The sequence below is a fragment of the Quercus suber genome, unplaced genomic scaffold (assembly GCF_002906115.3).
Source record: "Quercus suber isolate HL8 unplaced genomic scaffold, Cork oak 2.0 scaffold_67, whole genome shotgun sequence".
Taxonomy (NCBI): Eukaryota; Viridiplantae; Streptophyta; class Magnoliopsida; order Fagales; family Fagaceae; genus Quercus; species Quercus suber.
The window spans coordinates 739,394-765,890 of record NW_027069532.1 but is presented as its reverse complement, the minus strand read 5'-3'; the positions used below and the strand labels follow the sequence as shown (position 1 = coordinate 765,890).

The window sequence follows — 26,497 nt, the reverse complement described above, 5'->3', positions numbered from 1 at the left end:
CTCAATGGAATGCTTAAGATAGCATCTGTTTCCTGAGGTAGAAAGCACTGGTTGACTAGGTCTTATTTTCACTCCTTGCTGTCTTCATTAATGAGGTCACTGACCCACAATATTCGCCTCGATAACCTCTCTGGCATAACAACTTTATATGTTCGTGGGCTTGGGATCCATTTGTCCTTCTAGACCTTAATCTGTTTACCATCTTCCACTTGCCAATGAATACCCCGATGCACTAGTGGCTGTGCTGCCATAATGCTCCTCCAAGCATATGAGGGTTGGCATCCCATGTCCGCATCCACAAACTCATAGCTCAAGAAGTATTTTGCCTTGTAAACTTGATAAAACAGAGAGGAGGAATTTGTTTGGAGTCTCCACCCCTATTTTGCCAGAAGAGCCAGGTTGAAAAGTCGTAAGTCCCAGAATCTCATACCATCTTTCTCTTTCGGTAGGCATATCTTCTCCCAACTCAGCCAGGCGAATTTCTTTCATCCTTTACTTGACCCCACCAGAATTGCCTAACCATGCCAGTCAACTTGTCACACGGTGTATTAAGGAGCTTAAAGCAGCTCATTGTGTATGAGGGCACTACTTGTGCAACCGCCTTAATTAGAACCTCCTTTTCGACGTTGGACAATAATTTTTCCTTCCACCCTATAGGCTATAAGCTTGTTTACCACCCTTTGCTTCAATTGTGCAAAAGTGTTTCTCTTTGATTTCCCCACTAATGAGGGCAAACCCAGATAAGACTCATGTGGTTTGATGACTTGTGCACTAAACAGTGCTTTTATTGCCTCCCTTGTATCCTGGTTTGTGTTGTGGCTAAAGAAGAGAGATGTCTTGTTTCTGCTAAGTTGTTGACTCGAGGACTCCTTATACACTTTAAGTACCCACTGTATTTCCTCACCTTCCCTGACAATGGCCCTTTCTAATATCAAGCTATCGTTGGTGAAAAATAGATGGGAGATGGTGGGTCCCCTAACCGAAGCAGCCACCCCTTTGAGGGCCTTGTTTTGGACAGCCTTGTGTAACAACGCAAACAGCCCATCAGCACAAATGAGGAATAAGTAAGGGGATAAAGGGTCCCCTTGCCTCAACCCACGAGTTGGTATAATGTGACCGCATGGCTGACTGTTGATTCGAACTGCATAAGAAACAGACGAGACACACCTCATCACTAAACTTATCCACCTGTCATGAAAGCCCAGTTTCCCCATTATTTGTTGTAGACAGCCCCACTCCACCTGGTCGTATGCCTTGCTCATGTCTAGTTTTAGGGCCATTTTTCCCATTTTACCTTTCTTTTTCCTGTTGATGTGATTCCTTAGTTCATGAGCCACCAAGACATTATCAATGATGAGCCTCTTGGATACGAAAGCACTTTGGTTTTCATAAATAATGTCCTACAAAACCAATTTAAGGCGATTGGCCACTGCCTTGGATGCAAGCTTGTAAGCCATGTTGCAAAGACTTATAGGTCTGTAATCCAACACTCTTTCCGGGTTCTTTGTTTTAGGAATCAGTACAATGTGCGTTTCATGAAATTTTCGATTTGCTACACCATTGTTAAGAAAGTCTAACACAGTTTTTATAACAATAGCATTCACATTAGGCCAAAAATGCTAGTAAAAAATGGGAGGCATACCGTCCGGTCCAGGCGCTTTCAACGGGTGCATCTGCTTCAGTGCTTTTTCCACTTCCTAAGCATGAAAGTCTTGCAAGAGTATGCTGTTCATTCTATCTGTCACCTTGCCCTAGATAGCCTCAATCATCTCTACACTGACACCAGCCTGTGCTGAGGAAAACAACTGTGTAAAATACTCCACAAACGTTCTGCCCCACAGTTTCCACATCCTCCTGCCAGACATTATTCGAATCCATGATCCTTGTGATAGTGTTCTGTTGGTGTCTTTTAGAAGCCTTAGTGTGAAAAAATGAAGTGTTGCAGTCTCCCGACTTTAGCCAACAATTCCTTAATCTTTGCTGCCATATATCCTCTTCCACCAAGAGCATTCTATTTAACTCCAGCTTTGTTTCTTGGATCTCATCGAACACGTAGTTGTTATTCTACCTGCCTTCCAGGGCTTGAAGCTTTTCCTGAAGTCTTGCTATTGTCCTGCCTACATGCCCAAACGTATTCCTATTCCATGCCGTCAAAGACTTTCTACGCTCCTCAAAACATTGAGAGAACAGATGAGATCCTCCCATAATCATTGCACGGTCCCATGCCTCAAACACTATCTCCTTGCACCCCTCATCCCTCAACCACATGGATTCAAACCTGAAAAGCTTCTTTCTTCGAGTCCTTTGCTTTCTGTCATTAGGAGCCTTCAACACCAACATGCAATGCTCTGAGGTGGAAGTTGCAACATGGTGCAACCTCACTTGGGGAAAGTCCTAGCCCAATTTATGGGTACCAAAGCTCTGTTAAGCACTCAATGCCACAATTTATGGGTGCAACCTCACTTGGTGGCTTTGAGTGCTTAACTCTTCAAGTAATCTCCAAGACTCCTCACATTTATTAGTTTCAAGGTGTCTGTAGAACCTCGTGAATCTCCACTGTTTCGTACTCTTTTCTTCAGTAACAATCACATCGGTATGTCGAGGTGAAAAAGTTTGGACATCCACTTTCATGGAGCTTTTCCATAGAAGTGTCAACCCCTCCCCCATGCTTTTTCTTGCATCCTCAACTCCCGCTTAACCAGGTAGAGCCTTTTCATTCAACCACACAACAACACAACTGTTGAGTTTTTTGTGGGTTTGTGCATGGTGGTGGTGATCTTGTAATTGTGGGATTATATTGTTTTTTATTTTTTATTTTTTGTGATTTAATCTTCAAGATGATTCATGATTTACTTTGTTGTACACGGATGTGTTGATGTACATGGTGGTGGTGGTATATTGTAATTGTGGGGTTATATCGTTTATTATTATTATTATTTTTTGGGATTTTATCTTCAAGATGATTTACGATTTACACTTATTTGATTTGCGGGATTAATTCCTTAATTTTTTAGGATTTTTGAAGTTCATGAACTATATCGTTTTAACAATATTAAACATGTACTTTGGTATCAACTAGGATTTTTACGTTCACGTATTAGCCAGCGTGAGATGAAAAGGAAAATACAAAAGAAAACCGTAGGGAGAGAAAGAAGGAAAAATATTAATAAAATATTTGGTATTAGCCTTTAGTTACTTAATTACCATTTAGTATTTGCTTTGTTAGGGTCATATTTTCTACATAATTGGCTAATCATTTGACAAAACGCACTTTACTTATATTTTGTAATAAGTGAAGCTTTATTACTGATTTGTTGTAGGAAATGACCTTTAGATAGCATTCCCATTCAAGATTAATTTTGGAATATGGCTTTTAGAAAGATCTCGAAAACAAATTATATGAAACAAAGAGAAGTAGATAGAAAAATAGACACAAACACACAAAAGAGAGAACACTAAGGATTTACATGGTTCGGCTTTCAACCTACATCCATGGGTGTTGACAAGAAGAAATTTCACTAAGAAATTTAGAGTTTACAAAATGGTATACAAAATTCTCTCTCAAATATATAGTACGGGGCTAAACACAAAGTTGGGATTGTATGTAAAATGAAGAGAAGATTTCTCTTCTCTGGAATTGTTGCATCGCCTCCTCTACAAAACCCCTTTCAAAGAGGTATTTCAATTTCACATTTTTTCAACATTGCACTTTTTAGCCAAAGAGTCAGTAAGTTTGTAAACAAATTCATAAGATATCAAAATATTATATGAAACTAGATGATATCCCGTGCGATGTGCGGATTACTTTACAATTTCATTTGAAATCATTTTTATGTATATTAAAATCTGCATATAATACTTAATACTTATTTTGTTGTATAATATTTATGTTTGCCCACAATATTGTTTTTTTTTTTTTTTTTTGACGGGAACCACACAAAATATATTAATCATAATTGTGAATATAGCGCATATCCTACATGCATGCATGCACAATACAACTTGGGCATTCCTCAAGCCAAACTAGGGAGTCTTCCACGTTCACTGCATGTTAGGCCAGTGTGTGGGCCGGGACATTTGCTTGTCTTTTGGTGTGTGAAAAGGCAAAGGTGTGAAAGCCTTGAACACATTAGAGTATTCCTTTTACCACATTCTGAACAGACGGGTCAATTTCGTTCAGTCCGTGAATCACATTGTTGAGCACTAACGAATCACCCTCAAATAGCACATCCCTAATCCCGACCTCCCTCGCAAACATGAAGCCCACCTCCATGGCCTTTGCCTCAGACTCCAATGGCCCCAACAACGTGTACAGTTTCCGACAAAGCGCTCACCTATCCTTCTTCATCCCTTATGACCACCCCTACACCAACCATCTTCCTATTAGAGAACACAGCCCCATCGACATTCACTTTATAGCAACCCAACGGAGGAGGGGTCCATTTAACAAGTTGGTTTTGTACTGGTGGTGGATTGTTCATTTGTTGTCTAAAACTCCTCCAACAATTTAAGAGAGCTTCTTGACACTGCCAGTCCACTCCGCTGCTTGCCCCCATGTCTTGCTTCATTCCTATTCTTCCTTATCCCTCAACAAATCATGACTGTCCATTCTAAAAGCCCTGGCTGTGCCTCCTCCCACTTTTGAAGAAACCACATAACGTCCATATAATCCCACGATGGTTGAATTTCAAAGGGGAAGGAGAGTTTGCATGAGGACCACACCTCTTTTGCATGGTCACAAAACCAAAATAGATGGCTTATGGACTCCACCTGCTTCCCACAAACCTCACAAATGTCGTCTTTCGTGATGTTTCTCCGCCGTAAATTTTCTTTCGTGGCTAGGATATTCCTACAAGCTTTCCACGCAAAGTGCCTGACCTTGTTTGGCACATTCAGTTGCCACAAACTCTTCCAGGTTTGCTTCATAGGTGACTGGTCTGAGCCTTCCGCCATCATATCCGCCTGTGCTAGCCTATATGCACTTTTAACTGTGAACCTTCCATTCTTGGTTTCGGCCCATATCACTCTATCCCTTGCCCCAGAGACACTCAATGGAATGCTTAAGATAGCATCTGTATCCTGAGGTAGAAAGCACCGGTTGACTAGGTCTCATTTTCACTCCTTGCTGTCTTCATTAATGAGGTCACTGACCCACAATATTCGCCTCGATAACCTCTCTGGCATAACAACTTTATATGTTCGTGGGCTTGGGATCCATTTGTCCTTCTAGACCTTAATCTGTTTACCATCTCACACTTGCCAACGAATACCCCGATGCACTAGTGGTTGTGCTACCATAATGCTCCTCCAAGCATATGAGGGTTGGCGTCCCATGTCCGCATCCACAAACTCACAGCTCAAGAAGTATTTTGCCTTGTAAACTTGATAAAACAGAGAGGAGGAATTTGTTTGGAGTCTCTACCCCTATTTTGCCAGAAGAGCCAGGTTGAAAAGTTGTAAGTCCCAGAATCTCATACCATCTCTCTCTTTCGGTAGGCATATCTTCTCCCAACTCAGCCAGGCGAATTTCTTTCATCCTTTACTTGACCCCACCAGAATTGCCTAACCATGCCAGTCAACTTGTCACATGGTGTATTAAGGAGCTTAAAGCAGCTCATTGTGTATGAGGGCACTACTTGTGCAACCGCCTTAATTAGAACCTCCCTTTCGGCGTTGGACAATAATTTTTCCTTCCACCCTGTAGGCTATAAGCTTGTTTACCACCCTTTGCTTCAATTGTGCAAAAGTGTTTCTCTTTGATTTCCCCACCAATGAGGGCAAACCCAGATAAGATTGATGTGGTTTAATGACTTGTGCACTAAACAGTGCCTTTATTGCCTCCCTTGTATCCTGGTTTGTGTTGTGGCTAAAGAAGAGAGATTTCTTGTTTCTGCTAAGTTGTTGACTCGAGGACTCCTTATACACTTTAAGCACCCATTGTATTTCCTCACCCTCCCTGACAATGGCCCTTCCGAATATCAAGCTATCGTTGGTGAAAAATAGATGGGAGATGGTGGGTCCCCTAACCGAAGCAGCCACCCCTTTGAGGGCCTTGTTTTGGACAGCCTTGTGCAACAACGCAAACAGCCCATCAGCACAAATGAGGAATAAGTAAGGGGATAAAGGGTCCCCTTGCCTCAACCCACGAGTTAGTATAATGTGACCGCATGGCTGACTGTTGATTCGAACTGCATAAGAAATAGGCGAGACACACCTCATCACTAAACTTATCCACCTGTCATGAAAGCCCAGTTTCCCCATTATTTGTTGTAGACAGCCCCACTCCACCCGGTCGTATGCCTTGCTCATGTCTAGTTTTAGGGCCATTTTTCCCATTTTACCTTTCTTTTTCTTGTTGATGTGATTCCTTAGTTCATGAGCCACGAAGACATTATCAATGATGAGCCTCTTGGATACGAAAGCACTTTGGTTTTCATAAATAATGTCCTACAAAACCAATTTAAGGCGATTGGCCACTGCCTTGGATGCAAGCTTGTAAGCCACGTTGCAAAGACTTATAGGTCTGTAATCCAACACTCTTTCCAGGTTCTTTGTTTTAGGAATCAGTACAATGTGCGTTTCATGGAATTTTCGATGGGCTACACCATTGTTAAGAAAGTCTAACACAGTTTTTATAACAATAGCATTCACATTAGGCCAAAAATGCTAGTAAAAAATGGGAGGCATACTGTCCGGTCCAGGCGCTTTCAACGGGTGCATCTGCTTCAGTGCTTTTTCCACTTCCTAAGCATGAAAGTCTTGCAAGAGTATGCTGTTCATTCTATCTGTCACCTTGCCCTGGATAGCCTCAATCATCTCTACACTGACACCAGCCTGTGCTAAGGAAAACAACTGTGTAAAATACTCCACAAACGTTCTGCCCACAGTTTCCTCATCCTCCTGCCAAACATTATTCAAATCCATGATCCTTGTGATAGTGTTCTGCTGGTGTCTTTTAGAAGCCTTAATGTGAAAAAATGAAGTGTTGCAGTCTCTCGACTTTAGCCAACAATTCCTTAATCTTTGCTGCCATATATCCTCTTCCACCAAGAGCATTCTATTTAACTCCAGCTTTGTTTCTTGGATCTCATCCAACACGTAGTTGTTATTCTACATGCCTTCCAGGGCTTGAAGCTTTTCCTGAAGTCTTGCTATTGTCCTGCCTACATGCCCAAAGGTATTCCTATTCCATGCCGTCAAAGACTTTTTACACTTCTCAAAACATTGAGAGAACAGATGAGATCCTCCCATAATCATTGCACGGTCCCATGCCTCAAACACTATCTCCTTACACCCCTCATCCCTCAACCACATGGATTCAAACCTGAAAAGCTTCTTTCTTCGGGTCCTTTGCTTTCTGTCATTAGGAGCCTTCAACACCAACATGCAATGCTCTGAGGTGGAAGTTGCAACATGGTGCAACCTCACTTGGGGAAAGTCCTAGCCCAATTTATGGATACCAAAGCTCTGTTAAGTCTCTCTCTAACCCATCCACGAGAACCAAGTCTCCTACTCCATGTGAAGTCCGACCCTATGTAGCTTATGTCTTTGAGGTTGCAACGGTTGATTGCTTTGCAGAAGTTCATCATTTGCCACATCGGGCGATCATTACCACCTTCCTTCCCCCTCGAATGCATTATCTCATTAAAGTCACCAATATAGATCCATGGTAGGGTGCTTCGAGTGCTTAACTCTTCAAGTAATCTCCAAGACTCCTCACGCTTATTAGTTTCAAGGTGTCTGTAGAACCTCGTGAATCTCCACTGTTTCGTACTCTTTTCTTCAGTAACAATCACATCGGTATGTCAGGGTGAAAAAGTTTGGACATCCACTTTCATGGAGCTTTTCCATAGAAGTGCTAACCCCTCCCCCCCCCCCCCTCCATGTCGAACATTAGGTACTACCAAACCCTATTGTCGGTCTAGTTTGTGCTTAATAAGTGTCATCTCAAACACAATAAACTTGGTTTCTATAGGTGGGATCTTCCTCCAAAACTATCTTTTAGAGAGCTTTCACTGTATAGGGGTTCCCAAGTCCCCGACAGTTCCAACATATTACACTCATTGCTCCCGGTGTGGCTGCCCTGCAACCGACGCCAATCCCATGTATTGTGCCATGATTTTTCCCAAAGCCATGACTTCTCCATCCAGTTTCATTTTCTTACCAGTTTCGTCGTTCACTAAAAACTCCTCCAATGGTGTGTGTTCCTTCCTTTTTGTTCCTACGTCGTTTGCTTCCAATTCCATCGACGTAACATTTTCTTTTTCCTTCCCATGCACATGATCCCAAGCCCCACGTGCTTTATTCTCCTTTCCGCCCATATTACATCTTGCTATGCCTTTTTTTTTAGTGGGCCCTCTCATATTTTTATTTTTATCCACCCCCAAAGGCTTTAGAAGTCTGTGGGCCCATAACAAAGTTATTTTCTAGCACTTGTTAAGCCGTGGAGTTAGTTGTATTGGTGGGTTTAGTGGTCAAGTCAGGCTGTCCACTTATTTGGCCCACTTCCACTCTAGGCCCAGCCCACTTTTCAAGCCTATCCTCCTTCTTCACTTCTTCGCTGACCCTCGTTCCCTGTGCCGTAGTTTGCAAGTCCGCCTAAAAGTCCTACACCCTATCCGGACTTAAAGGCTTTTTCGAGATTGACGTCCCACATGCAATGGCTGCGTCTATGTCGCTTAGTTGTTTTTCAAAAGCTGTGGAGTGCAAATTTTGCGGGATTTGACATATCGATTGCATCGTAAAAAGAGCCGGGATTGTCACATAACATCTCACGTGACTCTCATAAGCTGTCTTGGACCCTATGTATCGGTCCTCCTCTGTCACCGTCGCCGCCATGCTTGCCTGCTTCTCTTTCTCGCTTGGGTTGGCTTCAGTGCCATGCGGTTTCTTCCCTCCTCCGTTGCCCCTTGTTGCAACGACAAGTTGCGCCTTTTGTAGCCGTTCCGGTGTTGCCCGCAACCAAGGGCCATACTGTTTCTCCTTTGCTCGTAGAGTTTCTCCACTCTGAATACACTGGATGCAGTCTTGCTCATCATGGTTGACCATCCTGCACTAGTAACAAAATATTGGAAGACGCTCGTATTTAAAGGCCACCCATTGCGGTGACGGCCCTTCGAGGCGGACAAGCCTTCCTCGGCATAAAGGTATGGTAATATCCATTGACACCTTGATGCACATGTATCCTCCCACGTGAAATCCATTGTCATCCACGTCCACCCTTTCCACCTTCCCTAAGGTCCCACCGATTCGAAGTCCTGCGTCTTTCATTTGACACATGGTAGGGAGGCCATGGATCTAAACCCAGAAGGTTGCTCTGTTGAACTTCATTTTTGTTGCCACTTCCCCTGTGTCCAGTTTATGGAGAATCAGTAGGTACTTCTCAAAGGACCACGAGCCCAACAATAGTACCTTGTCGAGATATTCCTTATGACTAAATTGGAAGATGACCTTGTTATCGCCCATATCGTGTACCTCGAAGTTATCCTCTGTTCTCCATATCGTTTTCAGAACTTTCGCCACAAACTCCAGGTTCACTCTTCTCTTCGTGCAAAACTTTCTTGCCAGTACACATCCATGCTTTTTCACGGTCGGTGCATGGTCTACCTTGTTCCCTTCCCTTTCTGATAGTTTCAGACCTGCACATTGGTCTATTATCTCCTCCATATGACTGGTGTTATGAGGGAGACAACGTTGATTGAAACGAGTTCTACTGTTGGAAAACAGAGAAAGGATGTTTGCCTCAAATGGCAAGCCTAGGTTTCACCTCAAGGTTTTCGTGGATAACCTAGAGAGAGAGGGGGGGAAAAAAAAAAAAAACATTGTAAGAAAAACACTTTTCAATCGGCAAGCCCACAATATTGTTAAATACTTTGAAACTTGATTTTTCTTTTTTCTTTTTTAATTCATAATTTATTTTAAAAAATTGTATAGCATTGTAAGATTATAATATATTATAATATTTACCGTTAAAAGTAGATTTTATTTTTCAAACTGATTAAACGATTTTGAAATTTACATATAAGAATTCAAAATATTAAATACTTTTATATCCTAAAATTACATAAATTTAAGCAACCTACCAAACACTTTCTCAATTATGGAGACCTTGATCATAAACACTTAATTAATTATCTCAATGGAATTAAGGAAATCAATTGCAACTATCAACACAAAGAGAACGTGATTAAACAAAGAGAAATTTGCTAAAAACATATTCATTTATCAAAATTCAATTGATTTTAGTTGGACTTCTGTATCCTTTTAAAAAAAGCCAAAAATACTTTTAAGTCACCATGGATTTTTGTTTTTACCACTATGGCTACATACAAAGAAACCTACAAATTATGAATTCTAACACAAAATTTAAAAGAAAAAAAAAAAAGCTAACTTCATAAATAATTAATTAGAATGGTTCTTTTTCTTTAGTTCTAAAATAAAATACATATATAACTTTCCCAAACCAAACTCTCAAACACCCAAAGACTTCAAGTGAATCATAACTTTTATAAAATCTACAATGTTTGACTTCAACATCAAAAGTAAGCTACCGTCATTGAATAAAAAATACAAGCCCACTTCCTTGGTCATAACCTACTCATACGGGTTACAATCAAATAATACTACAACGTTGGAATTATGTAGGTGTCATTGAAAGGTTGAAGCTAAATGACATCATTTTTTTCTTAAGTATATTTGAGATAAGATGATATGAAAGCTTATGGACATGTGTATATAAAGGAGTAAAAGTGAAAATGATGAATGGAAATGCAAATTTTTTTTTGTGTGTGAGAGAGATGGAAGGTCTTAAAACATTGAACCAAATGAAATAAATAGTAATCTTAAAACATTGAATACAAAATGTAACAAAAATTAGTTTTGAAACATTAAACCAAAAGAAATAAAGAATCTCCACTTTTAAATTTATTCTTATCTCTAATATGACTTAAGGGTATTTCAATTTTCTTTATAGAGTACGCCACATGGCAGAATCTCATACTTTCTCGTATGAGCTCTTTGCTTTTATATATATATATATATTAAAATTGATTTATTGAACGTATAAATAGCCCAATTCAATTATTGACAATAAAAATTTGGTAAATCTGATTTTTAGAAGTTCATAAACAAAAACTATTATATCTAATTAACTCAAATAATAAAGTTGCAACTATAATTTAGTTGTAAGTTATTAGAATAGATTTTTGAAAAATTAGTTGTACTGTTCACTATATGTGTTAGGAAAGAATAAGTGAATAAAGTAATTTGTGGACAAGTTCGAGTTACCATATTCTCATCTCTTACCCTATTTTAGGCAACAAATTACCAATGCTCTAGGTGTTAGCTTAGCTAAAGGCTATTTTTAAGGTAAAAGCTCTTTAACAATATGTTAAACCTTCAAAAGTCTTGTAGTTCAATTAGTTGACATCTCATGATATTTGAATGAAGAAACTCAAGCTTCAAATTCCCCATCTCCCAACTACCAAATTATTCCCCTCCCCCCCCCAAAACACAAAAAAAAAGAAAAAGAAAAAGAAAAGAAGAAGAACAAAAACAAAACAAAACAAAAAACAAATACAAAACAAAATGCAAAACAGATGACAAATTTTGCTAAAGAGTTTTTACATCTCCATAAAGCTCTTCAACTCTCCCTTAATGCAATGCGACACACATATTACCAAATAAGGATTTGAATTTGACTAGAAAATCTTAATAATATCTAAAATCAAGGAAATAAAACCACATACTAGAAAATTCTAAAAATTACAAAACTCAAAATAAGAGGCTTCCTGTGAATGGTACTGAAAAAGACATGCAATGCAAGCTGTTTACATTGTCAACTTTAAACTGATTGCAAGGCCCAATAACCGTAAACGAGTAGCTAGCACAATTTACAATTTGCTAATTTTCTATCTTCTCAAGTTTCTAATAAAAAGAGTCATTGATTTACATGATCACATCTCCCAATCAAGTGGGACATGTTATACAAACACATCAACAAAATGGTTTTTCCATATGATGTGCAAGGGTAAAATTAACACTGAAGAGTAAGAGATATATTAAATTAATGGAACTGTTGTTGGGAATGCATTTACTCTTTGTTATTGGCAGAGCGCTCCTTCTTCTTTCCACCAAGAATACGGGAAATCTGTAAACCTCTGCTGAATGCTTGATTGAAGAGCATTCGTGTTTGGAATTCAGACACAAATGGAAACCAAGCCAAGAATGCAACTGGGGTGAACAGAAGCAAGCCCATGATTATTTCATATCCACGAGCAAGCGCTTTGATTGATCCCCAAAATCCACTATGTTCAATCAGTGGCTTACTAGCTTGTGCAATCTAAAATAATAAAGAAAAAGCAGGAAGAAAAGAAGCAAATATTAGGTTTGATAAATACAAATAACAACAATTGAAGCCCACATCTGCATAGACCGTGGAAAAAATGGAAGGTAAAGACCAAAAGAGAGTAAATAAAATAACATATGGAAGGACTACTATGATAGTAAGATGTTTTACTGACCTGGAGCATTCCCCATCCCGTTGGCATGAAAGCAAGAATGCACACTATGATGTCCCGAAGCGTCATATGAGGAACTGCTATTAAGGTAATGAAAACAGCAAGGAATGTCAGGGCAATTAGACCCTTGATCAATCGAAACACAAGCTGGAAGTTTGCACTTAATCGTCGCCTTCCAACTGACACAATCTGCAAAAGGTTCAATAAAAATATTATGATACAATTTAATTTAAAACTTGTTGCTGTTATGATGTGATATCAAGGGATAGAGTTTCCTATGAGATTATTCTCAAACAAGAGAAAATAATGAGTCTGAAGGCTTTTTCTACATACCTTCATCAACAACAATACTACAACAATCACAATCCATGAAACTCCATAAACCTGTTAACCAGATCAAATTAATTAGAATTATTGTAGCCACCTAGTTTATTAACATTTCTTAATGTTGAAGAAAAACACAGCATATACCAGAAAGCTTTTGCTCTTTGTAATGTTCAAATGATATACAAGCCCATATTGATAGATGAAAAAGCGCAATGATAACAATATCTCAACAATAATACCACGCTTCCCAGAATATCGGAGATGATCATGTTCCTTTTCCCACCAAGATTCCCAACTTTTTTCTGGAAGTACACCTATCCCTCCACGGTTGCTTATCCATTTATTCCAATCTGTCCAGTCATCAACAATCTTTTGCCACTCAAAGCCTGATGGATTGAAGAGGAAAGGAGCAAAAAGCCATGCCCCCACCATGAACCATATTGAAACAGTGATCAAGACATATGAAACTCCGCCTCCATATGATTGGCCAAATATTTGGTACACAATAAGCAGAATCATCAATTCAATGCCCTTAACAAAATGGCTGCGAGAATAGAGCCTGTAGTTCTCAGCAAACTTAGCATGGACCACTACAAAACCTCGACCAGTGCCTCTATATTGTGCACCCCCATGAAGCAATGTCCTTCCATAATAGTGTGTCTTTGTTCCCAAAGAAAATGTGAAGAAGACAGGAGCCAACTGTAATTGCATTAATATGAAATCAGTTAATGCACTACGGAAGCCTCTTTCCAAACCGATTTCCATCATCATAGGCAAGGACATCAGAAATCCAATTTGCACAATAGATTGAGAAGCAAGAGCTACTTGAAGAGGCTTATTGTCTCGAATACCACGTTGAGTGCTCAGACTCTCTTCAAGTCCACTGAGAACAAGATAAAGGCGGCCATAGAGGAACACATAGACTGTGAGCACAGTCAGCTGTCAAAAACACAAAAAGTTATTCACATAATTATATGGGACCATACAATATATATACATAGGCAAATAAGTTATATCTCATACATACCAAGGTACTGAAATAGAATCCAACTGTGGTGAAATAACATGACAACATTCGGAAGAAATCAAATCGGTGCCCAAGCCTATATATGTCACGACTCAATGTCTGCTCACCATTTCCATTAGCTATCTTTGCCTCAAACATTGAGATCTGTTGAAGGCCGACATCCCTCCCCTTACCAACTTGTATATATTCATGATGAGTAACATTGCCTTCGCGTAATGTAGAATTGAAACCTGCATACCATGGAGAGATGTAAACAAATGGGCCAATCTAAACTCACATAATCATTTAGTCTATACGAAACAAGCTCTCCAGATAGACAATACCAGCAAATATGTCCTCGCTTAAATTGATGACTTTGGAAGCTTTGCTGACACCCCCTCTAGGAAGGTGGAACAGTCTATCAAACACATCCGGATGACCATAGTGGAACCGAACTCTGAATGAGCAGCAGAAAATTACAGATTCAGTGCATCAGACTTGAGCATTAAATAACCGACGGATACATCAAGTGGGAAAAATGAAACTGGAAAAAAATGTAAAGTTTGGGTGAAGAAACTTCATTGAGATTATAGCTTCATACAAGAATGCAAGCTTAAGAAGGTAACTGGCCATAGTATAGTTTCAAACATTACATTTCATAGTTTGGAATCATCTATTAGTTGTAGCTTGTCACTTGTATCAGGCTTAAAAACTCCCATAAGGACATGGGGTAAGATTTGGGTGCGGAATCTTCAAACACCACTGAATATTTTAACATAACTAAGAGGAAATGGCTCAAACTTTGAAAAGCCCGGTAGTATCAATTTTTTTATAGGGGAGATAGCCATTGGCCAACAAAAGAGAGAATTTTGAAGCCAAACATTTGAAATTTGGTCATATAGTATAGAAACATTCAAATTGTGTGTTGTGAATTCTCTGTAATTTCAATAATTTAAATAAAAGAAGAAAAAATAATTCATCTTCAAAGGATTTAATCTTAGTGATGAATTAAAAATTAAAAAAAAAAAATTATGAAGCTTCACATAATTTTTCTAGCATTCTCATTTTTTGATGCTGGTACGATGGCAAGTTCCCTCTGCCCAAATGATGTGTCAAGGGTTCTAGTCTAGGGATCAACTTTTCTTAAAATGGGAGTAAGAAATTGTGAACTTGTAAACACTTGAAAATTCAAAGTTTAACATGAAAACAATATTGAGCTCTAGAATTTATTATATAACTATCTTTACATTTTTTGCTTACGCTAATAAAAGAAGAATAAATTATTGCATTAGAAATTTATTTTTATTTTATCATTTTTATCACTTCAAAGGCAATAATAATGTTCTTTTTCAATCTTTTCAATTAAAACTTGTGCTTCTTTACTTATTCATTTTTTTATGTTTGTTTTTCTTTTTTATATATTTTGAGCTTTAAAATACATTGATAGATTATGAATGATTTTATTTTTCTTTTATAGTTAATGAAGTTTTCATATAAAAATAATAATAGTCTAAAGATAATTTCACAAATGAAAAAAAATATGTAAAAACAAATTCATACAAATAGGATAAAAAAATAAATGAAATGCAAAAATTTAGATGGGACCAGCAACGTGAAGGGAAGGGAACAAGTTGATAAAAGGACAAAATAAAAAAAAAACCCTTGAAACTCATAAAACAATTATTACTCTTTGAGCTCTATTTCCTCATAATCTTGTTATTTGGTGTAGGCATATGATTGGAAGTACCAAACTCACTAGGTAATATGACAAATAAGTAAACCTCTTAGTAAATTTTGGGCATAACAATATGCCTCTGAGTGAGAATGTACATTTTTCTCATTTTTGATGCAATAACAATATATGTTATTGGAAAATCTACTATCTACACCTATATTTTAAATACCAAACTGAACCAGACCGGCCAGTTCAACCGGGAACCGGACACCAATCCGATCCGGTTATCATTAAAAACTGAAAATAGAAGAAAAACTGGAAACCACTGGTTCAACCGGAAAAATCGGAAACCGCTAGTTAAACCGGTTCTTGAATTTGAAGAAGAATAAGAAGAAAAACTGAAATAAAATGGAACAAACTTCTTAGATTTGCACTAAAGTAAAATTGGGGAAATTTTCAGATTTGTGGTGAAAATAAAATAAAAGAAATACTTCTATTGGATGATATGTATAAGAAATTTGTGCTTTGAGCTTTGACTAGAATAAAATGTAAAGAAAGACCATCTAAAACTTATCTTGAGAAAGAGAGAGACTTGAGATTTGAGAGGGAGCGGCTGAGACGAAGTTTACTGCATTACAGAAAAAGTGTGGAAAGAAAACTGAGGAGTAAAATTTAAAAAGGAGTTTAAATCTGATTTGAGGCCTTGAGGTTGAGAATAGTTGGTAATGTGTGGTTATAGATTAAAAAAAAAAAAAAAAAAAAAGAAGAAAGAAAAGAAAAGAAACAAGAGTAAATGTGTGAGTGAGTGTGACAATTGCTATGAAAGTATGCTATGAAAGTAAGAAAGGTAATGAATGACTTGTCTAGCATTCTAACCTTTTGAACTTTGGTTTTCGGTTTTTTTTTTTTTTTTTTTTTTTTTTAATAAATAGTTAAAAGTTGAAAGTTAAATATCAAACTATTATTTATATAATTCAGCAAAAAAAAAAAAAAATATATATAATATATATATTATTTATTTATAATATATATATATGTGTGTGTGTGTGTGGAACTTAAATAGCAAATTATACTTTTTCAGCAATTATTAATTAGGAAAAAAAATGAAGAAAAAAGAAAATCTTTTATTTTTTAAATATTTTCTTAATATAATTTATGAAAAATAAAAATTCACATAAAATTTATTTAAATATTTTAAATTAAATTATTTATGACATCAGTTGATCGATTCGACCCCAGTCGGACCATAAAACCTGTAACCAGTCCCTTTACCAGTTCTTTGACCATAACAGTTTTTAAAACCATGATCTACACTTGATTACTCATTTTGCAGTTCATGCCTATCAATATTAACTTGACAAAATAGATAGGATCAGAAAACCCTGCTCTCACAAATGGCACAGAGATGGAAGTTTTTTGGAACCTCAATTGCTGCACAAATATGAAACTTCCATTTTTTTGGGGGTCCACTGGAGGCCCATTGGGCCTATAAGATACGCAAATGAGAGGTAGCTCTCTTCCATCCTTAAACCCATAACTATGGTGTAGGCTGGATTTTGTCCTATGCCTCTTATACATAAGCAAGAGACTTTACTATCTAAGATTTTCTTGAAACATTATACTTGAAGATATTATAAGTACATATACACACATCATTATGTATGTGTGTGTGCATATATATATATATATATAGAGAGAGAGAGAGAGAGAGAGAGAGAGAGAGAGAGAGAGAGAGAGAGATCTTACTTTAGAGGGTTAGCTAACAATCGCTGTCCAATAGTTACAAAACTATTCTCCTGATTTGACATAAACCATGCCAGAGATGAAACACTGCACTAACAACAAAATCATGATGAACCACACAAAAATCAGACAAATGTAGTCTTATTTATCAGCAGCACTACAAACAAAATACAGTTTAAGATTAGCAATGCCAATAAAATTACCTGCCAGTGAAAATATGCTCCCGAAGTCCAAGGATGGTTGGAAATCTCACGCCACCATGTTTTTTAAGAAATTCTTGCAGCAAATTCCTCATTTTGAAGGCTTCTTCCATATAATTATCCTGTTGAAAGTTTACTTAATAATCTGGCTTTTGCCTAAGAAACTATTTCCCCAAAATTTCTAAGTGTGCACACATACATAGACCCACATACAAAAAAACCATATATGTTTTCCTGTGGTACCTGATTCATATCTATTGTTTGCAAGCCTTCCCCACGTGTAAAAATAATGGCATGATTTTGATTTTCTGGCTTACCCTCACCTAATATCGCAGGCCCAGGAAGCTTTATCCGATAAATAACCTGCAGTAGAATATCCAAACAATCACTTGTGAAGCATTACACCCAGTTGGGAGAAGTTATATGACAATGCTCGGCATACGATGCCTATGGTTGGATTCAAATGAACAATCATAAAATCTTTACGACCCTAAGAACTGCAAAATGAAAGGATAAAAATCAGAATGTCTAAATTTTTGTTTAGTCATCTGTCAATCATCAAAATCTCTTAAAACCAGACCACAAGTATATGCATCACTTGTGAATATAGGAAGCTGTGCCAGAAAAACACAAAGTCTGTCTAAAAGTATCATCAGTGTTTAATTTCTTGAGTCATCTGACCCAGTTTCCAGGATAATATGAGACTTGTACCTGGTCCAAATTTTGAACTGGCTCAGAAGAATCAATTTGCTTTGTTGGTGGGGCAGCCTTTACAAGAACTGAATAATAGACCTTCTGAACTGTGTTTTTTGAATTATCTTTACGAGGTGCTTCAACTTCATCAATGTAAGCTACCCGAAGAGATGGGTACCTGAGAGAAGGAAAAAGGAGGATATATAACTAACAGTCGCTTAGAGAAACAAAAATATGAGAAGAATTGAATTTGGGAGAAATACCTTGCCATAAGCTTCAGAATGTCTTTGGCACGAGAATGACCAGACCGTTTGTCAATGCCATACTGCTGGCATGACACCACATATGTAAACTTCAAATCCGCTATTGCTTGACATTGTGCCCATAATGACCTTTCACTCTTTGGGTTTTTCTCACTCTCTAATTCAGCAGCCTTGTAGCCCTTCATGAGATCTGAATAAAAGCAATTAACATTTATAAAAATAAGATGGTGCGCCATGTAATAGATGATAAAATTACAAGTTGACAACCAAACTTTCCAGAATCACCTCCATCCTTTGCCATATCCAAAAAGGCCTGAAGTTCCAAAGCTTTCCGGTAATACATCATGCCTCGAACTTATTTGTTGAGAGTAGGGTGATGATGCATGCAGAGAATAGTCATTATCAAATAAAGGCAAAAGAACGCATCTTCATATGAGAGAGAGAGAGAGAGAGAGAGAGAGAGAGGGAGAGAGAGAACTTATACCGGTTCTGGTCAATGTCTGGCCTCTATAGGATGCCCATAAACGCAGTTCTTCTTCCAGGTCTTCCTTTTCTCTGAGTTCTTCTTCATTTTTACACTTGACCCGTTCTAGAAAGTTTTTCCATTCATCTGTAGAAATGACAATTTTATGGAAGAACGCATAAGTTTTTCTAACGGAAATGATAGTCAAAGAGAGAATAAGTAGTTCAAAAAGAGGAGGAGAACCTGGAAAGATCTTTTGCAAATAAAAAAGTATGGAAACTCCATCTTCTTCAATTAGGTTTTCTAGGTCATTTATGGAGAAAAGAACATCCTCTGCATAGTAAGGAGTTAGGACACTACAAAAGAAAAAACAAATGTCAGGTATTATACGCTGAAAATAAGATCTATTGTGAAAGAGATACCTGCTAAAACAACAACAACAACAACAAACCTTAATCCCAAATTTTTGAGGTTGACTATAGATCCTCAATAGATTAGTTAGGGTTAGCCAGATGTGTTTCTTTCCTCCATTCTGTTTTATTTAAAGTCATATTCTTTGTTATTTTCTTAATAGATAAGTCCCTTTTATTACTTCTACTAATGTTAATTTAGGTCTTCCTCTACCTTTTTTAATTCCCTCAACTTGGACCAACTCACTCTTTTTTACCAGTGTAGTAATTGCTCTTCTTTGAACATGACCAAACCATCTCTAGTGATTCTCTCTCATCTTTCATCAATAGGAACGACTATTTTTCCGTGTATTTTCACTTATCATTTATAAGATTCTCACTTTAGATATAATCATTTTATGAATATGTTGCTCCTTAACAACCCAATATTTAGTACCATAGAGCATAGCTGGTCATATAGCAGTGTTATAAAAATTTTCCCTTTAACTAAATGGGTATTATACAATCACACAATACTCTTGATGTGTTTCTCCACTTCATCTACCTTACTCTTATACTTCACAGCCTCTTCAATCTCTCCATCCATATGAAGTATTGATCCAAGATATCAAAAACTCTCACTCTTTATTATCTCTTGGTCATCAAGTTTTACCACCCCTTCGTCTATATTTCTACTTTTATAAAGCTTCCGTTCCATGTACTCTGTTTTAGTCCTAGTTAATAGAAAGCTTTAAGATTCTGGAGCATCTTGCTAAATTTTTAACATGGCATCAACTCCACTTATAGTTCCATCCACAAAAACTATATTCTTTGCAAAAAGGATTCACCAAGGGACTTCCTCTTGAATCAATTTAGTGAGGTCATCCATCACAAGTGCAAAGAGATATGGACTTAATGATGATCCTTGATGCAAACCTATAGAGATAGGAAACTCACTTGTGATTCCTCCACTTATTCTCCACTAGTTACAACTCCTTTATAAGTATCCTTAATCAACTTAATATAGTTTATAGTACTCCTTTCTTTTCCCAAACCCACCACATAAGGTCTCTTGTGACCCTATCAGTATCCTTTTGAAAATCCTTACAAGACTATATTTCTCCACTATACGTCTAACCGATATTGTTGTTTTGTGTCTTAACCTATATTCAAAGATAGATAATTTTCACAGTGAAGTATTTTAAACAAAGAGAAAAAGGTGAAACCGGTTTTCATATCTGGACTTAAAGTAAGAATTGATTCTGACTCATTAACCCAAGGGGCTACAACTCATGTATACAAGGAAAACTGCAATATTTTTTGTCAGAAAAGTTCAATGCTTTGAGAGCTTACGAGAAAGAAAGCATATTTCGAACTTTGGGTGCAGGAGGCATGTCCATAAACAATGAATTGGAGAAGAAAGAAATACGCCTTCTAGCTTCCAAGTTGGATGGCACATCCATGGCAGACTCCTTTACGGTAAGCAATAGATGAAGCCTTTTAATCTGTCTAGACAATAATGGAGTTATGCAAGAACAGAACTGGGAAGCAGTGCCAAAGTTGATAATTAAAAGAAAATTTTCTAGTTTATACAATATTTTTAATTTACATGCACTTAATTATCTAAAATAAGAGAACAAGAACAAAGTTAATATTTTTTTGCAATGCTGCAACATGTATCATATCATTTTATACATAACAAGGATTTATCTATTAGTTATCTTTGTTTCAAATAAAAGTTTAATTTGGAGCTGTTATGAGTATGTTTGTAGTAGGGGTAAAATTGTAATATTATGAAATTAGAGTAATTACCCACATATAAATAGCATTCATGAATGTTAGGGTAGATTAATGAACCCTAAGCACACTTCCCCAAGTTAAATGGAGTTATGAAGCAAAATAGTATAACTGTATAACTTCATTCCAACAAAGAATATAAAGTAGGGTTGAAATATTAATGAATGCAATGACCCCTTTAGCCCTCCCCTAAGCCATTGGTGGAATTATGTAGGCAAGGACCAGCTCATTGATTTTCTGATTGTGTATTGGCATTCAATGGTAAAATCACTCATGGTAACTTTCATGTGTTGAGCTACACTTCTAACACTAAAAATATAACTTACTTTTTCCTTCCAAGCTTCTGTTTCTTGTTTAACAGGAAATCCAAGTTCCCCAAAAAATTGATATTGTTGATCAAGGGGTTTCATTCCCTCCTCATCTTTTCCATAATAGGCACCATGACTTGACTCTGCCAAACTACATAGGAAAAATAACTAAAGGATAATAATAATAATATTAGCACGTTAATCTACTTGAAGGGGATAGTTGCACCCAAATAATTTACCTGTTAACCTCTTCTTCCAGTATGTCTCTGGTCACAATTTCTAGCATGTTGAGCAAGACAATTACGACTTGATCCTTGTCCTCCTTTTTATTCTCTAACTGTTGTAAGTATTTAGAATCCAGTTATGATTTATTGTTAACTTTGGTTCACAAGAAAAATGTGAAGGTCATCAGGAAAAACAAATACCAAATATTCAATAAGCCTAATAAATTGTTCGTAGAGGCTAGGGAGGGCACTCATATTCAATTCCTCTATCAAATCTTCTTTTTCTATATGATAGTCAACCTTCGAGAAAATTTCATTTATAATCCTGGACAGAGGAAACCATCAAAGAAATAGTACAATACATCAGCACAGATGAAATTATATTCCTTGAGCATTTGATTAGATATATATCAGTCAGTCACAAACTCACTCTTTTTCACGTTTTCCAAGAACCAAAGAGTTAATTATTTTTTTAAATGAAGCATAGCACTCGCAAACTGCGGAAGTCATGTAATCATCTCTTTTTAATCTCTTTTTCAACTCACTGGCTTTTCCCTTGCTGTCTTTAGCCATATGCAATGCTACTGGAATCTACACAGCAAGTAAAAGTTTAATACAGTTACAGGTTTTAGTGAAGCTATTCAAATAAAATTAACTCATAAGTAGATTAACCTTGCCAGCAAGTAAAAATGGAGGCCATTGGGTAAGATCCAGACCACTCGCCCAGTATGGAACAAGCAAAAGGTCCATTTCCCTGCAAATTTTACATCTAAGGTTTTAATTCCCAAGGCCCCCCTCCCAAAAAAAAAACGAAGCAAGAGACACTTAAGTTTCACCCCAAGAATCAAGGAAAACATATCCCAATGCTGGATCATCATTTTACCCGTTAGTTATTAGATCCTCGTCTCTAAAACTAGTGATTATACTGTTCCACAACTGAGCAAACTGTGCTGCATTCTTCCCATTATTAGATGGGATCTGAAACAACCAAGGAACTTATTAAAACTCAGAAAAAAATGCCTTGTAGGCATCAAAAGAAACAGGTTTTGAATTGGGTTAATTGGTTATCAATTATGGCTGCTAATAATAAAAAACAGTAATCAAACCTCATCAAATTTTCGATAGAAAGTGGCCTTCAGCCCCTTCTTCTTGGTTTTCTCATTCTTTTCCACTGGAATTAAGCAGGCATTAAAAGCACCTGGCAGTGACTCAAATCGAGACCTCAGCATTACCAATGTTCGAATCTGAGAAACCAAAGATTAGGTTGAGTGTTCAAGACACTTATTAAATGTATAGAATTCATGATTCTGTATATGTCTACATCAGGACATATAATTCCTTGGCAGCAAATCAGGAGTAAAGGTCCAATCATGCTTGAAAATATATAAACATCAAATTATATATGTGTGTGTGTGTTGATAATTTGATAATTGTAACAACAGGGGAGGGGGGATTTGAACCCTAGTTCTACTAAAGAAAAGCAAGTTATGCCACTAAGCTACAAGCCTCTTGGCAATATATATATATATATATATTCTCATGATCTTTTCAAGTTCTCTCTTTTTATCTATTGTGAACACCACACTATTGAAACCCTCAAGATGTTTCTCTGTTCAAGTACCTACTGTTAATGGGTCAGCTGTGTCTGAACATACTGAATGTGCAAACTTTCAATACATTTCTTTCTTTTAACTTCATCTACCAGTAATAATATACATCAAGATTTCCTCTTGAAAGAAAAATACAGAATAGATTCTATTGATGTTTTTGGTGAGTGTATGGCATTCAACTATACTTTAAACCATCTTCCCCATTATAACATCAAAGTCTTGGATCTAAGAATACATTTTACCAAGAATGTTGAGATAGCAAAAGCTTTGAACCAATTTGTTTTGAGTGTAATCAATTAGGTTTATGTGAAATAGAAAAATGAAACAATCAAACACACAAGAAAGATGGAATTTACATGGTTTGCTCTTTAGGCCTATACACATGGACAATGTCGAGGAAAAAGTTTTACTAGGAAAATTTGGAGATTACAAGAGTGGCACACTTGACTCTCACAAAACCCAAACTAAAAATACACCCAATGAGCTCTCTATCAAAAAACATACAGCAGCAAAAAATCTTCATTGTGCCATTCATGCACCCTTTTGAAATTCAAGCCACATAATAACAAAGAACAAAAGAAGGAGCTCCACTAACCTCTCCAAGACGGCGAAATGCACCATATAGACCCCCAAATGTAGTGGAGAAGATAGCATACCAAATCTGAGTATCCATAAAGTAGACCTGAAAAAGTTGCTTTTATTAGAAACTTTATTTGCACTGTTTATTTATCAAAAAAAAAAAAAAAAACTCACATTAAAATGAATACAGCTAAAGATTATGGAACAGATAGACACCTGAACAAACATAACTTACAATAATTATAGGAGCCCAAAGTGCAATCACGACAACAATGTTGTTCTTGGCTGCAAACAGCAACTGATGACATTACAAACCATGTCCACAATGTAAATTTAAAATATTCTTCCAACTCAAGCTATTACCTTGAGGGAAGAACTCATGCCACTGAAATACATTCACGTGAACCTTCATTATAAGTTTTGTTGGACCCACAAAAGGCCTAATCTGCGAAGAAGAATATTTTCAGATGGCTTTAACCAGTACTTGATCCCAGAAGTCTTAACATTTTCAAACCTTCTCCAACTAGCAACAATTCTTATAATGAATATATTGAGCAACACTTTTCATTACAAAATTAATTGCAACAGGTGAAATCTTTTTTAAGATTCAAAGTATCAAAATGCACAAGTTAAATTTATAGAAATATATTTATATCTATAGATCTAACCTAAACAATATGCATAAATCAATTGACTACATGAATTTGTGCAGTCAGTTAAACCTATTCAGTCAAATTGTTCATGGTTTTACTATATTAGATTCTATCCAACTTAGGATTATTGTAATACATGGTAGCGACAATAACAATAATAAGTTCTGAGGAAAGGTGAGTGAAATACCTCTACGTAGTAACTGAATGCTAATTTTGATACTATCAGGAGAACCCAAAACATAGTGTACCTAGAAGTTAGAAAAAGTAGAAGATAATCAGCAAGAGAATCAATGAATCGCATTCAAGCCATGCTGACTCAAAAATCAAACTCTGTTCGCTTACTTGATAAGAGAAATTGAGCTCTCATGCATTGCCCTTCCGACATAGAGCCGAGGCTGCCAGATATCAAAAGGTTGGAAAAAAGAAAGATGGTAGAGAAATGAAAATAAATCAAACAGCAAGCTAAAAATGAGTTTCACATATCATATCCATAGGCATGTAAAATGTAATGTTCTTGCAGAAATAGAAATTATCACTGTAAAAGTGTTTTTGTAAAAGTTTAAAACATGCATCTGCATACCTGAGACCACCACATCATGAGCATCACAACCTTATAGTTCGATCCTTCAAGAAATCGGCGAATGAATGGGAACAGAAACAACACTGTGCAGAGCATGTTTGGAGATAAGTAAATAAGGACCGCCAAAATGAACAAAGATGGTGAACTTGGACTGTTGCCAAACCAACTCCTAATGGTCTGTGCAAATCCCGGAGGATTTTTCCAACTATAGGCATAAGCTACTGGTAAAACTATGACCCATGCTGCAGCAGAAATAGCCTTCAAAATGTATCTTAGCTTGACATATATTGACATGCTCTGCCTTGCTTTCCAGCTCAGGACTATATCAACGACAGCTGCAAATGTTCCAAAATAATAATAACAATAGCGGTAACACTAAAAAAAAAAAAAAAAAAATTCACATCAGAACTATCTTATAAGCAGGAGATTGTCATATTGATAATTGAATGTAAAGACGTATGTTGAGGACTAGGAAGCACCAGTGGCTGTCCGTGCATCGGTGCCGCATCTGAGTTTTTTTTTTTTTTGGGGATTCGTGCTGACTCGGCTTTGATTTGCACCGAACTGGACCGATTCGGACAGAATCAGGTTGTATCGGCCGAATCAGATCATATCAGCCGGCGGCCAGAAAAGGCCGAAATCGGCCTTGAATCATGCTAGAACAACCAAAATGGGCTTTGAATGACGCCCAAACATCCTAAATCTATCATTTCTCAATTTTATTATGAATATTTGTTGCTTCTTTTGTGTTTTCTTTTTTGTTTAGTGTTTCTTGCCTTCTTCTTTCTTTGTTTTGTGAACCAAGGCCATAGTAATGTGTTTTTTAAGAATATTTTAATAGTAAAAATATATAGAAAATATAAATAATTTTTTTTTTAATAATTTTAATCGCCGCACCCCACTGCACTCGCACCCTACTTTTTTAAAAATTGCCAAGTCCCGCACCTACACTTGAATTCGGAAACACACCCGTGCTTCATAGGTGGAGGATATGGTAGGCTTCCTAAGAAAATACCATAAAATTTGCAAAACTAAAATATGCTTAAGCAACAAAAAAATAAAAATAAAAAACCTAAACAGGTGTTAGAAAAAAAAAAGGAAGACTTAAAAAGACCAAGACCATGCAAATATTGAAGAGAATTGATGGTTGCTAGGGACTTTTCACCTCATTCTTAGTTAAGTCTTGTATTCTTGTTGGCTAATTATGTGTCAAAATTTGGTTGTAATTTTCATTCAATTACATTGTAATTTGTTTTGAGTGGGTTGTATTTAGGGTAGTTCTAGTGCTAAAAATTGGAGTTGCTAAAAGAGGAATTTCGGTTGACTGTGTTAGGGTCATATTTTCTATGTAATTGGCTAACTCTTTGACAAAATGCACTTTATTTGTAATTAGGTAGATGTAAGTTGGGTTTAATATATCGAGTATATTGTTCAAACATATCAAGTGGTATTATTAAAGACATGAAGAT

The 26,497-nt window shown here is 36.8% G+C and overlaps 1 protein-coding gene across 4 annotated transcripts in view; it reads right to left on the bottom strand.

The window, feature by feature from the left end:
- Window positions 1-11,772: 11,772 nt before the first annotated feature.
- LOC112028987 (callose synthase 1-like) overlaps window positions 11,773-26,497 on the bottom strand; it is a 29,060-nt gene continuing 14,335 nt past the window's right edge. For all 4 annotated transcript variants that reach the window (XM_065772983.1, XM_065772985.1, XM_065772984.1 and 1 more), the window contains exons 16-43: window positions 25,029-25,363; window positions 24,791-24,843; window positions 24,636-24,696; window positions 24,159-24,240; window positions 24,031-24,080; window positions 23,812-23,898; window positions 22,713-22,850; window positions 22,490-22,584; window positions 22,279-22,360; window positions 22,037-22,197; window positions 21,808-21,931; window positions 21,622-21,719; window positions 21,401-21,533; window positions 20,631-20,782; window positions 19,132-19,244; window positions 18,910-19,035; window positions 18,711-18,779; window positions 18,426-18,615; window positions 18,181-18,340; window positions 17,713-17,832; window positions 17,473-17,591; window positions 17,273-17,356; window positions 14,196-14,308; window positions 13,873-14,102; window positions 12,990-13,784; window positions 12,852-12,902; window positions 12,522-12,707; window positions 11,773-12,340 (exon numbers count right to left, since the gene is read on the bottom strand). In XM_065772983.1, coding sequence (XP_065629055.1) covers window positions 12,092-12,340; window positions 12,522-12,707; window positions 12,852-12,902; window positions 12,990-13,784; window positions 13,873-14,102; window positions 14,196-14,308; window positions 17,273-17,356; window positions 17,473-17,591; window positions 17,713-17,832; window positions 18,181-18,340; window positions 18,426-18,615; window positions 18,711-18,779; window positions 18,910-19,035; window positions 19,132-19,244; window positions 20,631-20,782; window positions 21,401-21,533; window positions 21,622-21,719; window positions 21,808-21,931; window positions 22,037-22,197; window positions 22,279-22,360; window positions 22,490-22,584; window positions 22,713-22,850; window positions 23,812-23,898; window positions 24,031-24,080; window positions 24,159-24,240; window positions 24,636-24,696; window positions 24,791-24,843; window positions 25,029-25,363 — 4,256 coding nt within the window. In that variant the 3' untranslated portion in view covers window positions 11,773-12,091. The remainder of the gene's footprint in view (window positions 12,341-12,521; window positions 12,708-12,851; window positions 12,903-12,989; window positions 13,785-13,872; window positions 14,103-14,195; window positions 14,309-17,272; window positions 17,357-17,472; window positions 17,592-17,712; window positions 17,833-18,180; window positions 18,341-18,425; window positions 18,616-18,710; window positions 18,780-18,909; window positions 19,036-19,131; window positions 19,245-20,630; window positions 20,783-21,400; window positions 21,534-21,621; window positions 21,720-21,807; window positions 21,932-22,036; window positions 22,198-22,278; window positions 22,361-22,489; window positions 22,585-22,712; window positions 22,851-23,811; window positions 23,899-24,030; window positions 24,081-24,158; window positions 24,241-24,635; window positions 24,697-24,790; window positions 24,844-25,028; window positions 25,364-26,497) is intronic.